General features: G+C 41.6%; 1 protein-coding gene across 4 annotated transcripts in view; it reads right to left on the bottom strand.

Moving 5' to 3' along the window:
• tln2b (talin 2b) overlaps positions 1-16,561 on the bottom strand; it is a 128,326-nt gene that overhangs the window by 26,158 nt on the left and 85,607 nt on the right. For all 4 annotated transcript variants that reach the window (XM_054733078.2, XM_054733082.2, XM_070550380.1 and 1 more), the window contains exons 13-29: positions 14,908-15,091; positions 14,361-14,474; positions 13,905-14,013; positions 13,112-13,320; positions 12,774-12,872; positions 12,028-12,195; positions 11,506-11,800; positions 10,232-10,398; positions 9,500-9,628; positions 6,448-6,561; positions 6,205-6,318; positions 5,978-6,112; positions 5,666-5,794; positions 4,358-4,460; positions 3,402-3,610; positions 2,609-2,728; positions 2,300-2,497 (exon numbers count right to left, since the gene is read on the bottom strand). In XM_054733078.2, the coding sequence (XP_054589053.2) occupies positions 2,300-2,497; positions 2,609-2,728; positions 3,402-3,610; positions 4,358-4,460; positions 5,666-5,794; positions 5,978-6,112; positions 6,205-6,318; positions 6,448-6,561; positions 9,500-9,628; positions 10,232-10,398; positions 11,506-11,800; positions 12,028-12,195; positions 12,774-12,872; positions 13,112-13,320; positions 13,905-14,013; positions 14,361-14,474; positions 14,908-15,091 (2,596 nt within the window). The remainder of the gene's footprint in view (positions 1-2,299; positions 2,498-2,608; positions 2,729-3,401; positions 3,611-4,357; positions 4,461-5,665; positions 5,795-5,977; positions 6,113-6,204; positions 6,319-6,447; positions 6,562-9,499; positions 9,629-10,231; positions 10,399-11,505; positions 11,801-12,027; positions 12,196-12,773; positions 12,873-13,111; positions 13,321-13,904; positions 14,014-14,360; positions 14,475-14,907; positions 15,092-16,561) is intronic.

Here is a 16,561-nt window from a genome sequence, read left to right as displayed (position 1 = left end):
GTTGTCCGTGACGTCAAATGGTGTTTTCTTCTATGGGACTCTGGTAGTTTGTCCTGAAGTTGAAGTGGTAGCAGCCGGCTGTTTCTCCTTCTCTGATATTATTGAGCCACGAACCTCTCACACCAGTGGTGTTCTGTTGCTAAATACGTGAGTGCGTTATGAGCAGTGATGGGAATAACTGCATTTAAACAGCAACGTTACTAATGGAAGTTAGTTATTTTAGTAACTAATAATCAAATTAATTACTGTCTTCTTTTGTCATAACACCATTTCTGTTACTGATAAGAAAATGCGTGCGTTACTATAATTCAGCAGCGAGGTGCGTTGAAGCCGACCCGTCATCAGCTGATCGGGAGCTAAAGGAGCGTCATCGCAGCTAGTGAGGAATGAGGAAGACGTGAGGAATCGTCTATGACTGCAGACCCGATGACCCACAGACTCACTGCTGCAGGCGCGAATCTGTTCTGTGGTCTGTTGGTCTGTACCCTTCTTGGCATGACAGCGGGACTTCCTGAAGGTCCACTCACCTGTTTACCACTCACACGTCAGTTCATTAATTCCTCGTCACGATCTATATTCCTAGATCATCCAAATGGAACCTGTTCCTGACCATTTATTTAGTCCCACTGTAACATTGACTGTTTCAGTCTCACAAGTCATGTAGCTCAGGTGTTATTAAGTGTCTCCACACCCAGCTTCATCACTTCTGTGTTTGGGTCTGACCCAAGTTTAGTCCTCGATCTGATTTGTGCCTTTTCTAGTGTAATTTTTAAGGATTCTTACTCATAGATATTCTGTTATAGATCATGAGTGATAGAAATACTAGTGGAAACACACGATCATGTGAAACAGAAAAAATAAAAATACTGTGCAAAATTGCATTTGTTTTGGTAATTCGACTGACTGAGAGACCACATAAAGGCCCAGGAACTCTTTGCTGGTGTTTTGGATGTTTTGTATGAAGGTGTTTGCAATTATAACATTTAGTTGATTGGGGTCTTGTTTCATTTCACACAGTGACATTTTAATAGTTTAGATCAGTGTCATGTTTCATGTTTTTTTCTGTCCAGTGCCCATTTATTCCAATGTTTCAGTTTTATAATAAACATTTGTACATACATTTTTTTATGTTCAAATCTATTCAGTCATTTAGATTTTAGCACTGAAGTAATTTATAGTAAATTAAGTGAGTTTAATTAAGAGGGGATCCAATTTTTCTAGAATTGTTTTTATGAAAAAAGTAACACAATGGTTATTGTTCTTGGCAATTATTTACTTTTATAATCTTGTAACTCAGTAACTATATGAGTAACATTTTCTACAACGTAATTAGTAACTATAACTAATTCCCTTTTTAAAGTAACATTCCCAAAACAGGTTATAACCAGAGGACCCAGGGAAGTGCGGAAGTGTGGTGGTTTGGCGAGACCGACAACCAAACGGTCCGATAGTTGCTTTAGGCCAGAAATGTGTTATTGTCGGAAGTTTTGAGACAAGTGTGAGAAAACCACTTTATACATTTTTTTCATTAAAAAAAATCTCCACAGTACATTTATAGGTACTATGTTAGAACGTTAAGAGGCATGAAGAAAAAATGTTTTTAAATTTGTTTTCCAAATTTGCCATTGCAGCTTTAAATGAAAGCTGGTGATGATGCATGGAGAAAAACTCATTATGGATCTGTAAACCTAATAATACGGGAAGAAAAGATAATTGTAATCCAAACCTTAGAAGAGCCAAAGAAATTTGCTAGGTGACCAACACAATCATTTTTACGGGGGGTGAGAGATCATCTCCGAGTAGCGTCAGAGTCTCATCCATTTCCCAGTCACCAGTTTTCATCAGATTTCTCCTCTGCGCTCAAAGCAGCATCATTTCTAACGCCTGTTTCACAGAGAACCTTCTTATAAAAGCCAGTGTAGCAGCCAAATTACATGTGAAATGACCAGATAGTAAACACCCAAGGTGGAAGGTGCGTTGCTTAGCAATGGTGAACCTGTCTGTGACTCATGAGAAAAATGTACCATGTAAATATGGAGCCATTTGTGGGGGAGAAAAACTACATTTTCAGGAAGCCAGGACAATGTGAGATCTGTCTAACTAAAGCTATATTAAAATATGAAAAGAGCCAAAATGACTGCCTTGGGAGTTTTAGTGTTAAACACCATCTTAGTTATCAAAGAAACATCAAGATGATCTTTGTATCTAAGACTTAGGGGCCATCAAAGTACTAAAGGCTGGAGTGGAATCTCATCTGAGCAGAATGTGCTGGGGCGGCTGCGTGATCGTAAAAACGTACTTGGGTGTGTCCTGCCATCTCTATGCCAGCATCCAGGAACTCATCAAAGTCTTGGCTGAACTTCCCTGAGGCTGTAGCCAGCTGGCTGCTTGTTCCACGAGATGAGTGGACGACCTCTCCTGCTGAGTGGTTCAGTTCAGCTGCTGTGTGGTTCAGATCAGTCTGGGCCTCCTGGAATGTCTTATTGCAGGGAGGGAGCTTGAAAGACAGGACAGGTTATTTTGCCATGGTGCATAATATCAGGAGTGGTCAAATAAAAGCAGCTTGTTCAGTTGAGTGTTGAATATGTTTGGCTTGAGCAGGACTCACAAAGTCAACTAGTAGCTTCTTGCTGGCTTCTCCGATGCTCCTTAGAGCCATATCGACGTCCTTCTGGCCTGGCAGGCAATTCACACAGTTATTGAGGGAGTGCGACACGGCTTTGGCCACCTGAAATAAAACACAGCATTTGGTAATGGGCTGTCGTTACCCATTCTAACAATGTGCAAAACAGTAACAGCAAAGCTGCTCAGAGAGGAAAAGAAAACATCTCAAATGCAAATGGAGCTCACAGCAATGTCACAATTTTTTTGCTGCTGCCGCAGATTTATGCTATACACGTGTTTATCTCCTAAAGGTTTACAGGAAATGAACGGTTTCACTCCTGAGGGAGGAACGCCATGCAACAAAGACTCGGCGAGAAGAAAATAGCAACATTTAGCAACATTTAGCGAAGATGATTTGTGTGGAGAAACAGAAATATTTACAAATCAGCAGGGAAGGGAGAAATCACTTATTGTTGCCATGCATCGTCTCGCGGTGATGAACTATTGTAAAATGTTCAACAAAGATTTTATTAATGGCAATTAATGATACAAATCACTGAATGTAAGAGGAGGAGGGCGAGAAGCATCGAGTAGGATTCATGACTGAAAAAATGTTTCAGTGACAAAAATGTTTATCTTCTGAGGAAGACCAAAGCCTGTATGAGTCTCCTGCTCAGTGCAACATCTGCACTGTTATGAATGCAACACACAGTATATAAATGATCATTACATCAAAGAAATATCAATTTGAATACGGTGCTTTAAAAATACCAAACATTTTCAAGGACTGGAGCTACCTGTGCCAGTCTCTGCTGACTCTCCGCATCTCCTGGGTGAACCAGAGCCTGATGCGCCTCGTGGATCAACATGGCCGAACCCTCCATCACATACTGGGCTGAGTCCAACATTGCAGCTGCAGCCTGAGGCTCCTTGGTGCTAGCTGCCACACCTCGTGCTGCTTGCGCCAACGTCCTCAAAGCTTGCGCCGTTTCTCGAGCAGCAACCCCTGCAAACAATTCATCACAGCAACAAAAACTAAATCAAATTAATTGATGAGACAAATTAGTCATGCATACCATTATTATTTGACTTGTATAAAAAAATGCAATCCTCCCATTTTATTAATTGCCATCTTCGTTTGTAGCAGCAGACCTGCTTAAGTAATAAAATGCACATGTGTAAATTGTGTTTAAATCTAAAAGCATTGCATAAATCAGCAGCACCTTGCTGTGACTGAACTATATTACTGTAATGCCCTCATTGTCTAAATAAATGAGGTAAAATAATAAATTTGGCCCCACGTGGGAGGTGGTCTTAAATTATTACACATCAAGCTAAAAAGCAGCAAATTGCATCAAATTACATTAACCAGTGGAGTGGAGCCATTTGCTGATGGAATGTTAAATCCAGCAAAGAAAAAAAAAGATTAATGAGCAGCGAGCAACACCCTGGGCCACAGCATGAAGCAGGGCCTGGAAATTCTCGCTGTTGAAAATGTTATTCTCTATTTGTCTTTAACTCCACTCCACCGAGACCCAGTGAACCAGAATTGATGGCAAAACAGTCAACTTATGCTGGATTCCTAGGACTCCATTTAGAAACGTAAAAAAAAAAACATGAAATGAGTAAATATTTCACTCAGCGATGCAAATATTTGTGTAATATCTGCAGCAATAGAACAAATCAAGTAGGAGAAAATGAGGTGAATCATAAGAAAACATGTCAACTTCAGGCTAATGTTAGAATCCAGTACCTGTGTAATGTTCGTTGCCCTGCGCAGCACATGTCAGCAGCTGAGCCATGGAGGAGCCAACCGCCTTGGATGTGCTTCCCAAATCCTGAGCACACTTTTCCAGCTGCATGAGAAGCACCAAGAATGATTTGAGAGAAGAAGAAAAAAAAAGCATTTTATGTTAGCTGACAGTTTGTGAACCAAAATGATCAGTCTGAGAGCCGAGCATGTAGCAGCCCCGCTTTTTGTGAAAGATCTGCTGTTAAAGTTCGAGTCCACCATCAGAACACTGAGCAATAACAAAGTACAAGACTTCACAGGCAAATTCGCTGATTCTGACACAAACGATTACTGTCCATGTGCTGTTTGATAAAATTCTTCTGGACGGGCCAGAAGGCTGCTGAGTAACTGATATGTAAACTGTTGTAAATACAGCAGAACATTCAGGTTTAGATGTAAACAGAGGCAGGATAAGAAGAGCTTCAGCCTGTCTGGGGAACAATGAGTCGGTTGTATCATGATTTGGGCTCATGCCCATGCTTTTAATCATTGATGAAACACTGAACGTGGTATTATTTCACTCATTTATTCTCAGGCAAATTTTTCATATTAAAAAAGTTGATTTTAAAGTTATTGTTTTTGTCCAAATCTAGCAAAGTGTTGAAGAGCAGGGAAACACTGTCTACTTAAGCTTGGCTTATGCTTGACATGTCCGCAAGGGCCGCACAGCCAAATTACGTCATTTAAGCAATCGCGCTCCTCGGCGTGGCTCAAAGTTTCCGCACTGCGCACCTAGGTAATTTTCTAACCACGTGGACGGTCCTGCACAGAAAAACACAGCAGACTGGCAAGTGCTAGTAGTTCATAAGTACAGACGTCTTCATGGTTCAGTCCATAAAAATCACCGTGATCATAATAGTGTTAATAATTGTTGTCACAGTCGGAAATGACAAAGACACAGTGGAAAAAATGTTGTGAAGTACAGAAATTTCTACTTCTACTATGGTGTAGAGCCCCATGCCGCCCCCTACAGTCTGGGAGAAGATTGGCTCACAGCGGAGGCAAGCCGCAGAGGGTAGGAAGGAACCATAATTGCTGCAAGTTCCGATGCACGTTTCATCCGCACGTCTCATTTCCGTGCGGAATGTACATGCGTCAAGCATAAACCATGAAGCTGTTCTGCTGAACGGAGTGAGCAACATTGTGAATTGGGGTAATGAAAACTTGAGTAATTTATGTGCTAACGAGTCGTAAGACTTTCAGTTTTAGATAACATTGTGTCTATGTGATATTTAATGTTCTGTATTATGTACATCACTATCAACTGACCGTTTCTCCAGGAAGAGGTTTAAGCTGCCCATCGATTACTGACATTTTAGCATCCTGAAGCTCACTTTTCAGCGTTTGTACAGTCTTGAGGGCCGAGTCGATCTCCAGAGGGCCACAGGCTTCATGGGCCTTAAAATAACCAAACAAAAATATTAAGTACATCAAATCCATTTATTTAGAGCAGACAAAATGTGCCTTAAGCTTCTGCTGCTGATGTCAGAGAGATCAAACATCCGGATTTGTATAAAACAGCACATTTCCTGTTTCAATAGAAGGAAACTTGTTATCTCTGACAGTTTTGTTTATTGCTACCTTCTGTGTGGCAGTCCTGAGTTCTGCCAGGCAGGTTGCTAAATTCTTGGCACATTGGCCCAGTTGCATAGCAGCAGCCTGATCAGCCACTGTTGGAACTGCTGACTTTGCAGACGTCACCATCTTACTTCCAGGCTGACAAAATGGGAAAAGGAAATTTAGAATATTGCGTATTACTGTGTGCCTTGAGATTGCAATATTAGACTAAATGAATGGTGCATCCTAACCTGCAAGAAGCTCTGACTAGCCATGATGAGAGCGAGCTGTGGGCCGAGCTCCTCAGGCTGGGCCTGGCTGCTCCGCATCCCTTGCACCAACTGGGGAATAGTGTCTGCTACCGCCTGGAATGAAATCAACTCCTAATGCATCCTTTATATGCTGCACTATCAAGACTAGAAGAAGAACGTGTTGCAGGAGGTACCAAAGACAAATAGGTATCTGCAGTAGTAAAAATATGCTGATGAGCATACCTTGCAGCTGTGCACCAACTGCTGGTGTGAGGCGGTGTTTTTGTTGGATGCAGCAGCATTTTGAGCAGCTGCGATGGTCTGAGTCGCAGCAGCCGCCGCCTGCTTAGCAGCTATCTGTGTGCAAGAAGTAAATGGAGACAATTAAGTCTAAAGCTAAAAGAAAAGGAGTGTCTGGCAAAGATTCGTGTTTGATCTGTTCTGTATTATATTATCATGTTCTGCGCTCAGGCCGAGTTTTTATCAGACCAGGAAAGTCACAGCCAAAATGTTTTGGAGGAAGAACGAATTGCTTTGCTCAGTTATGTCATGATAACCATTTTTCTAAAAAAAAACAGCTGAAATATACTTCTTAGCTTACATTTATTCATGATTAACTTTGCAGAAATAACTAAACTTAAACAGCAGACTTCCTGTGGAAAAGAAAAGGAGACAGGGCTGAAATACATTTAAAATGTGAGATATTATAACATGTGGTTAATTAAAGTTATATCCCAGTTTGTAGGATTTATTTTCAGTATTCTGTAGAATATTTTTAGCAGAATCCTGCATGTGCATCAACAAAAACTACATCTACAACCAACAGACATTAACTTGGTCTCTGTGCAACAAAATACGGGTCGTCTTAATGTCTGTGAGATAATTGTTACAAGCACACTCAGAGATTAATAACGCTCTTCTAGACTGTGTTACAAGCTTGTGTGATGGAGGCAACCATTAGCGCCGTTACTGTGACCATCTGATGAAAAGAGGCAGACTCACATGCATGTCTGATAGCAGGCTGATCCCAGCCGCTGGATAATGAATAGTTCATGTGCCTGGGAAATTGAACATTGGGTGCTCCAGAGCAGAAAGGTGGTAGTCATTAGGGGGCAAACTGATACCAAGGGCTAAACTCAGATCTTAACAAAGATACTGCAAGCTGAGCATTAATGGGATTTACAGCTCATTATAGTGAAGGAAAAAAAAAACATTAAACTAATATAAAAAGTGACATTTCATGTTTGTTTTCTTAAAGTTTGACTAAATTTATGTAGTTTTTATTTTTCAAAGATGAAAAAAATGTATTGCATTAAAAATTGGAAATTCAATGAGAAGATTTGAAATTATATTTTGGCCATTTCTGTGTAAAAGCTATAAACGATTGTTTATTTATCTGTTGCTGGGTTCAACTTCTGTTAGGAGGAACAGAGTTTATATTCTACAGGACTGACAAGCTAAAGGCTAGTCTGAGCCCTGCCAAGGTCAAACTGTAATGCTACCATTGCAAAACTGCTCCAATCTACAAATTCTCACAGTGATTCATGAAACATCATTTTATAAACCATCACACTGTCCACCATTTTTAATTTTAGACAGTTAATCTGGAAGAAATATTCAGAAGATCCTCCTGGACTTGACCTCTGAATGTACCGCGTGTGCTACATTTTGCTACTGGTGATATTTACACTCATAAATAAACATGAAATTCCATGCAAATAACAGAGTAATGCAAATGTGATGGCAGTGTTAAAGTTGCAATTATTTCTCATTAGATTTTGAAGATTTGAGCTGCAAAACACTTGAAATGCCAGAAAGAGCAATCATCTGACTGTAAGCTCTAAGGAGGACAGTTAACTGGTATTTCCTGACTTCCTCTTTTTTTATCAGTTGCTGTTCTAGATGTGGCGAACTCCTTGAGACACTAAATATGTGCTGAACTGACTGATGATGTGGGCATGTCCAGACAGTGCTGGTTACTGCATGCACAAGCTAACATGTATACATACAGGAGTCCTCCACTAAATTTGTTCAAGGGCTGGAGTTTTTTCTAACAGACACCATAAGGGCCACATGCTCTTGTAAAATAAAGTTCATTTACTGTTGTATCTTAATTTATTATTATTTAATATGGCTTTACTTTCCATCTAAATGGTTTTGATTGTAGTTGTGTTTGGAGAATTAAAAAAAATAATGATATTTGGGGCATGAATTTTGCAGCTAATCTTCAAAGTCTCCCCGTTATGGAAAAATCTATGTTTATTAATTCCTGATCATGGACTCAATCAACTGGATGTAATGTATTGCTCTCTGCACACTCACTTACTCATACACACACACACACACACACACACACACACACACACACACACACACACACACACACACACACACACACACACACACACAGTCTCTCTCTACCTCTTATCTCTCTCTATAAATAAACCTTGTGAACAGATGTTCGAGGCACTTGCTTCGGCATCTTGTCACAGTTACAACTGTTTGACTTGTCTGCTCATTGTCTCCTTCTCTCTTCACTATAGGTAATGGGTTATTGATAAACATATTGATAAAATCCATGACCCCATACCCCCCCTCCCCCCGGAACTGGGGGTCGTTGGACAGGTCTGGCGGGCTGGATGTGGCCTGCGGGCCACCAGTTGAGGTCTACTGCATACATAGGTCTGGTGTGTGTCCTGTTTCAGTAAAAACTGCATTTTTAAAGCATATTGTTCCCCTTTGTAAGTTGCCCATCTATGGGAGCAATACAAACAAAGCACCATGCGGGAAAACTCTGTTGCATACAATGATGGATTGACGTTGATGCTTAAATTGCTAAAGTGCAGTGCAAGTTAAATGTCTGTGAGTGTTGATGTGCCCACAAGTCACACTGCATTATGAGAATTTATGTACAATTGTATGTGTAGGTTCAACCCTACACAGAGATCTGCCATGTTTTAATCTGATATGCGGGATTATTGGCATTTTAGTTTCTATGTAAGCCTTTAACACTTCTTTTTTTATTTTACCTCATTTCTTTTTAACCTTTGACATGGACTTTTTTGTGTCTTTAGTAAAGTAAACTACTACTACTACTACAACTACTGCTACTACTACTAGCCGTTATCTCATAGTGTTAAAATATGTAAAGATTTTTTCTCCATCCAGAAGCAGTTCAAGAAACTATCCTCTAGCAAACTTCTGGTAAGTCAGTAAATATTCATAACCTTGGCACAGGAAGTCACAGAAAAAGAGATAAAATATCAATGTGATCATGTTTCCTCCAATGACTCACCTCCAACCGGTTGACTAGTTTTTTCTTGATGGCGTTTTGAGCTGCAGCATTAGTGGCAACACGAAGCCCCTCGGCCGCCTCCCTCAGCCTCTGCTGCTGGTCCTCATTCTCTGGGTAAGCAGCTGCCCCCTGAGAGCAGCAAACCACACACTCATGGATACACGTGGAAATATGCAAACGCACGCACACACACACACACACACACTGCTGTGCCGTGACACACATATTCCAGATACACACAACAAATGCCACCAGATCTTTGCAATAAAAGTTTTAGTAACTCTGGTACTACCGTACACATTATGTGAATGATGAAAAACGAAGCGTTTAACTCTGTCTGCTTTCAGACTGTTTCCAAGGAAACCATCAGTGCCAGATCCTCACTTCCTCTTTGATAATGTCAGTGATGTGATGATTAATGTGTCATAGATCAAATGCATGCTAACGAGCTATATGCAGAGTTTCGCTGGCTTGGATTTTTCCACATGGATAATATTCAGCTCGAAGGTGTTAGGGCCTCATTAAGAATCACTAATGCTGCACGCTTTTTGTTGTGGGGGGAAAAAAAAAAGTTCTTGTATCTAAGGGGAAAAAGTCCAGTTAGGTTCAGATCTGCTTTTATGATTAAACACACAAAGTGCACACATTTTATCAGATCATGCAGATTCACAGCGAAGAGTTGTGAAATGATGAAGTATGTATCATTATCAGAGTGATGTAAAAACTGATCACCTTGGCAGCTTCCACCATGCGAGCAGTGGCATCAGCCAGGAGTTTGGCTGCAGCGAGGAGTTTCTTGGAGTTGTCAACGTCGACTTCGGCCTCTGCGTCCGACCTCATGGCGTTCACCAAATCAGAAGTGGCCTGGGCCAACACCCGAGCCTGGCGCACCATCTCGCCTGTTCAGATAAAACATCCACATTTATGTTCCAGCTGACTGATACAAAATCAGAATCTGGTGATTTATCATTTTGTTTGAGTGAGCAGTGATGCAGTGATACATGACATAGCTCTCAGGGTTGTGAGTAATTTCAAGGAAACTCTGAATAAATCTCCATCGATGCAGTGAGAGGTCACTGTGGCTGCTGATTAATACAGGCACAAACACACCAAACTTGTCAACTATTCTGCTTTTGAAGATTCTGATGCAATAAAACATCCAAAGACATGATTAAAAATATGAACCATGTAAATAATAATAATAATAATAATAATAATAATAATAATAATAATCATTTAAGCTTTTTGCAATTTGTGTCTTGCTACCAGGAAAATAACAGGACCATTTCTCTCACTGATCATGGCGAAGGCTTGAAAATGTATCTCCTATTAATATTAAATAAGATCCTATTTCTGTCCATTCAGAGAGAAATCCCGGCAAGATTTATCATCTTACGGATTCACATTGTTTTCACCTTTATCTCCTCTTTTAGCTTCTGGTTCTCAGTGACTCATCCTCTTTCACACAAGTGAAAAATCACTGGAGTATATATAAAACACCTCCCCACACATCCGCTACAAAGAGCTTCATTTCCGAAACTCCCACCTTTAGCTTAAAAATAACTCTGTAAAAGTCAGAGGAAGACATCCACCACCTCTACTGTAACTCTGGGAGCGGACCAGTACCCCTCAGAGCTTATGCTGCATGGTTACAGTTTGTCCTGTTTTAATGAGAATTTATGGAAGAAAAATGTTTGTCTTCTCAGGTCATGTGTTTCTTGTTAAATTTCAAAGGCTCCCTGATGCTGATTGAGACCAGACCAGGAACTCTGTAGTGGTTTTGGATGACATGTCTCCTGCAACCTCATGGGAATTGACTTCTTTGAAACCGTTTTGGCCTCTCGTGAGTCAAATCAAAACAACTAACCTGAGCTTTGAACATGAATGCAGGATATTTTTGGGGGGGGGGGGGGGATTAGTTAATGTGGAGACAAATACAGATAAGATTTTAGGCCCCCTGATGACGTCAAAACATATTAGAGCAGGTTAACAAAAAGCAGCCTCACCAGCATCGCCCATGGACGTGAAAATGTTTTCAGTCACGTTCATGATGGTGTCTGTGGCCTGGTCGTAGCGTCCGATGGGCTCGCCGCAGCTGGCGTAGTGGCGGACGTGTTGCAGCAGGTCGCTGAGCGCCTGGCTCACCACGCCAGCTGCCGCTGCGACTTGTTTCAGAAGCTCGCTGTCGTCGCTGGCCGAGCGGCAGGCTTTCACACAGGTCTCGACTGAGCGGTCAACCAGCTTCCCAGCCTCGACAAGCTGCTCCTGACACACCGGGGAGCTGATGGTTGGACTCACCACCTGCACCAAGAGGAAAAATCTGCATTAATTGAGACAAACCTACATTCTACAGCAAATAGCAATGTGTCTGTCATTTCTTTCACACAATAATGCAAAATCGAGCACAATATGTTGACATTTAGCATGTGCTAGCTTGCCAGTTGCAGCCATATGAAACAAAAGCTCCATCTGCACAAAACAGGCAATTTTTTGTGTTTCTTTAAAACCCACAACAATGAGATCTGTACCTTGGTGCATGCAACCAGTTGCGAGGTGGACAGGGCACACTGAGTGGCTGCTGCGATCACTCGATTCTGCAGCACGGTGTCCTCAGCCACCTGGGCCACGTTCTTGGCCTTCAGGACCAACATAGCAGCTGCATTGGCCACCGCTTTGGCCAGATTCATCAGGGTGTCCTGCAACAAATTAATCAATGTCCTTCACTAAAACAGTGCACAGCTGTGCACGTGTGACTAAAGGGAGATGGTAAGTAAATGTTTTTAGTGCATTTTGTTCAACATGATCACTGCACTGGTAGGAGGAGGAGGACTATAAAGGAAAAACACAATGAAGATGTGAATAGTTGATCTGGAAAACGCTGGAAAAGGACTGTAAACTGGATTGTTTTAATGTGGTGGAAGAATTCTGGCTCAAAATCAATGAACGTGAGTAATTCATTAGGTCTGTTTTCAGGCAATTAACACCAAAAAGTGAGGAGAATAAAAATGGAGGTGAGTGTAAAAAGAACAAGAATTTAAATATGAAACAATACCCAAGGTCTTGGACACACTCTGGTCTGTTTTTCAACAAAAAGCTCACTTTTGTATTTTCTGTTATAAATCCAGCAAAAGTGGAAGGCTAATGTTTTGCCTAAGATAATTAATTAAACAAGCATGTATTGATATTTTTAAGTGAAGCCTGAGAATTTTGGTGCCTGTGGAGCTTCCTGTTTGGCCGACACCATCATAGAAATAGTGCGTGGGTTGCATCCAACCTGGAACTTCTCGTCAGTCTCGCCCTCCCCCATGTGACGGAGCAGGTCCCCGCTGGCTTGTCCAATGCTTCCTGCTGCAGTCAGCACCGTCTGTCTGGGCTGCACGAGGATGACATCAGCACATTCATCACTCAAGCCAGGCCTGTTCTCTCACTGACCCTTCAAATAATCTAAAACAGGTTTGGAAATCATCCCACAGAATGCCTTTTCACCGAGACATTCTTCAAACAAGCCTGGAACTCAACATTAAGTGTATTTTTTTTTTTTTGGTTACATCTAAGGATTACAGTGGAGCATAAAAATCCTGAAATCAACAAAGTAATCAGTGGGTGCCTCACCTCAGCGGCTGCAGGCTCAACAGATCTGAGGAGATCTGACACAGCCCCTGCCAGCATCCTGGCAGCACCCATCAGCTTGTGTCCACTTCCCACCTCATCGTCCATTAATGCAGCCAGGAGCTTGACTCCTTTAGACATCTCTGTGAGGTTGGAGGAGATGGTGGTGATGGCGCAGCCCACTGCCGTGTAGTCGGTCTCCGTCGGCTCACCTGCAGAGGAAAGGCAGCTGTCATGGCAAACAACATCAAACTGCATCTCCGCTGTGCATCTTAATTTGTGATGCTGCTGCAGCATTGATTTAGCAAAACCACCGGGCAGCCAGCGTGTCATTCGCTTTAACACACACATCAGCTTCATGATTAGAGTCTGTTTGAAATGGCTCCGTGGAGCTGAGCACATCGACGGTGCAAGTGGCTGTGACAAAAAAAAAAGGCTCTCAAACTTTGAATCAGACAGCAAAGAAAGGAAATCTAACAAATGGTAAGGTTAAAGTCTAAAACTGGCTTTGCATCAGACAATACAGGAACTTGAAAAAAAATCAAGTCTTATTAAGAACATTCAGATTATGAAAAAAGTCTCGAGTTACTACACAATTCAGTACAATTCAAAGATACTTTATTAATCCCAGAGGGAAATTGGAGTTCATTCATAAACAAAAATTTCATTTGTATTCAGGTTGTACTTTCAACAAACTTTCCAAACCTGCATTCAGCTGCCTTCAGCTGCCCTAAACTGACTGAAATTAAAGGTGTGTGCCATCTTCCAGCAGCTCAGCATTTTCCTGGGAGCTCACCTGCTGTGAGATTGACCACAGAAGCTGTTCCAGCAGTGATGGCATCAACCTGAGAGTGGATTTCATGTTTGGATTCATCCACTTTGTTCTGAACCCAAACCCTGGATGCCTTTCGGAGGGAGGAAAACAAGAGGTTTTGGTATTGATCACAGCGGGGGATTTTTAGCTCATACAGATTAGGATCAAAGGACTGAGCAAGTTAACAAACCTATGGCTTTGGAAACACTCATGCATCTAATGCAGCCTGTTCACATTTATATTCAGCTCTACCTCCTATTTATGGTGTTTAGTGCAGTAAAAGTGTTCAGTTATTATGCTGTCTTTGCTATGAGGGTGCAGCAGATTTGATGCCATAAAGCAAACAATCAGAAGTGAGCAATCAACTGGGAATGTTGTGGGATAATTCTTTTTCAAATGCTGTAGTCACGATTGGTCAGAATTTTGTAATAAACTCACCAAATCGTGGCCCAATGGAGGCAGATGATCTACATGTCCCAGGTCAGCCTGCGCCTGCTGCACAGCCTTCATACTGCTGTTGATGGTTCCCATTAAAGCCTGCTGAGCTAAACTCTGATGACAGAACACACGCACGCACGCACACACACACACACGTACACACACACACACACACACACACACACGCACGCACGCACGCACACACACACACACACACACACACACACACACACACACACACACACACACACACACACACACACACACACACACACACACACACACACACACACACACACACACACACAGGAATAAACAAAGCTACTCTGACTGCAAAGCTGTCAAAACACTCACAAACCACATTCCCTAGATGAGCCTACACACTGAAAAAATCCACTGCTGTTTATTTTATGACTGCAAAAGAATAAGTGAAATCTGCTGAAGGAAATATATAATCTCATAGAAAAATGTCCTTCAACATTATGTTTTAATGCTTTTAGTCCTAAAGTATAGAGCAGAGCAGAACTGAACCTCCTCCCCCACTCACCAGCGGAGGCATGTGTCCTCTGTGCATCTGCCCGCTGGTGATTTGCTGCTGGGCAGAGGGCATGGAGCCCATATTGAAAGTGTCAGGGCCGCCAATCGAGCCGGACCGTATGATGCCAGGAAGCGCCACTGAGCCGTGCTCCACGCGACCGACTCTGTTGAACTGCTGCTGCAAGATTGTGGATCTTACATAAAAGACAAAATAATGGAAGTAAGTGATGTCTTCGGTAGTATTCATGTAGTTCATTATGCATTTGCATCATATTAAGCATACCTGCATCTGATAAATGCATTTGCTGCATAAAGAATTTCAACAGTAGATGTTTAGGGTTTGGGACTCTTTAAAGGTAAATTGTATTTTTTATTAAATTCATTAATTTCACTTTAAATTTTACTTTAAGAACATTGTTTGGAATTTTGTAGTGTTTCTGTGTAAATGTAGATAATGAGTACAACGTTACACATTGTAAATAAGGGCCTTTATTTGGAGAAAAAAGCTTCTATCCTCCAGATTTCATCACCTATTTACTAGTTAGAGCTAGTGACAGTGGTAACCAGTATCTCAGTGGGTTACAACAGGTTGCAGCTAGTTGGAGACATGAAACTATGATGAAAATATACAAATTCTCTGTTGTAATCAAGTCCATACAACACGTGTGACTAGTGCCACACATGGCTGCTTCTTTGAGGTATCACAACTTCCATGCACATTTTCTTTAGCACAATTTAGTCACAAACTTTTTAGCAAATATTCACCCGCATTTTATTCATAATTCTGTTGACAACCCCTCAACAAGCACATTTCCTCACTTTGATTCAGTACACCTAAATTGAGAAGGGCTTCAAATGGGTTTGGGATGTTCACAATGAAACTGCAACAATTCAGAGAAAAAAAAAGTACGCTTTTGTTTAACATGTTCAAAATCCAACAACTAAACAGCAAGGCCATAAAAGTGATGAAATTGAGAGCTTTTGCAAACATTTTGAGACACTTTGGAGACAGATTTGCCGCCTGTTTAAACAGTTGCGTGCCCAGTGAGATACAAACAAAAGTGTCTTGTCTTTCATCAACTCACATTAGATGGTTAATTACATGCAACTGCAGTGGTAAAATACTGCACTTCTAGTGAATCCAGGGATTAAAATCAGCTAAATGTTTTATATTTCTCTCAATAATAACATGTAACATGTAACTGGAGGTGGGCTGGCACAGTCAGTGTCCTCGATTGGGCAAGTTGGAAGGACCAGTGGTGCCAGCGTTTAGCAGCCTCGCCTCCGTCAGCGCTGCAGGGCAGCTGTGGCTACAGTTTAGCCCATCACCATTAGCGCGTGAATGCCTGTTTGTGTTGTAAAGCACCTTGGGGTGGCCTCTAGTAGGAATGAATGCCTTACAGGTCGTATTCAAGAAACAAAAAAGCCCACAAACCCCCTGACTCTGCTGCATCACAGGAGAGCTTCGCACGGCAGGATTTGGAGTCTTATTTTCTGATACTTGTCATTCAGCCAGGAGAACAGCAACACAACTCTACCACTGACTTGCAATGTGGATGTTTATCTCCACAAAAAACACAAGCCTGGAGGAGTTCTGCCATGAGGTGAAGTTGCTAATGCTAACGGTTAGCTTAAACTAGCCAAGACATCCTCCGGTGATTACG

This window comes from Nothobranchius furzeri, chromosome 4, assembly GCF_043380555.1.
Source record: "Nothobranchius furzeri strain GRZ-AD chromosome 4, NfurGRZ-RIMD1, whole genome shotgun sequence".
In the NCBI taxonomy this organism is placed as follows: domain Eukaryota; kingdom Metazoa; phylum Chordata; class Actinopteri; order Cyprinodontiformes; family Nothobranchiidae; genus Nothobranchius; species Nothobranchius furzeri.
The sequence above is the reverse complement of the archived record's forward strand: the minus strand, read 5'-3'. Positions and strand labels throughout refer to the sequence as shown.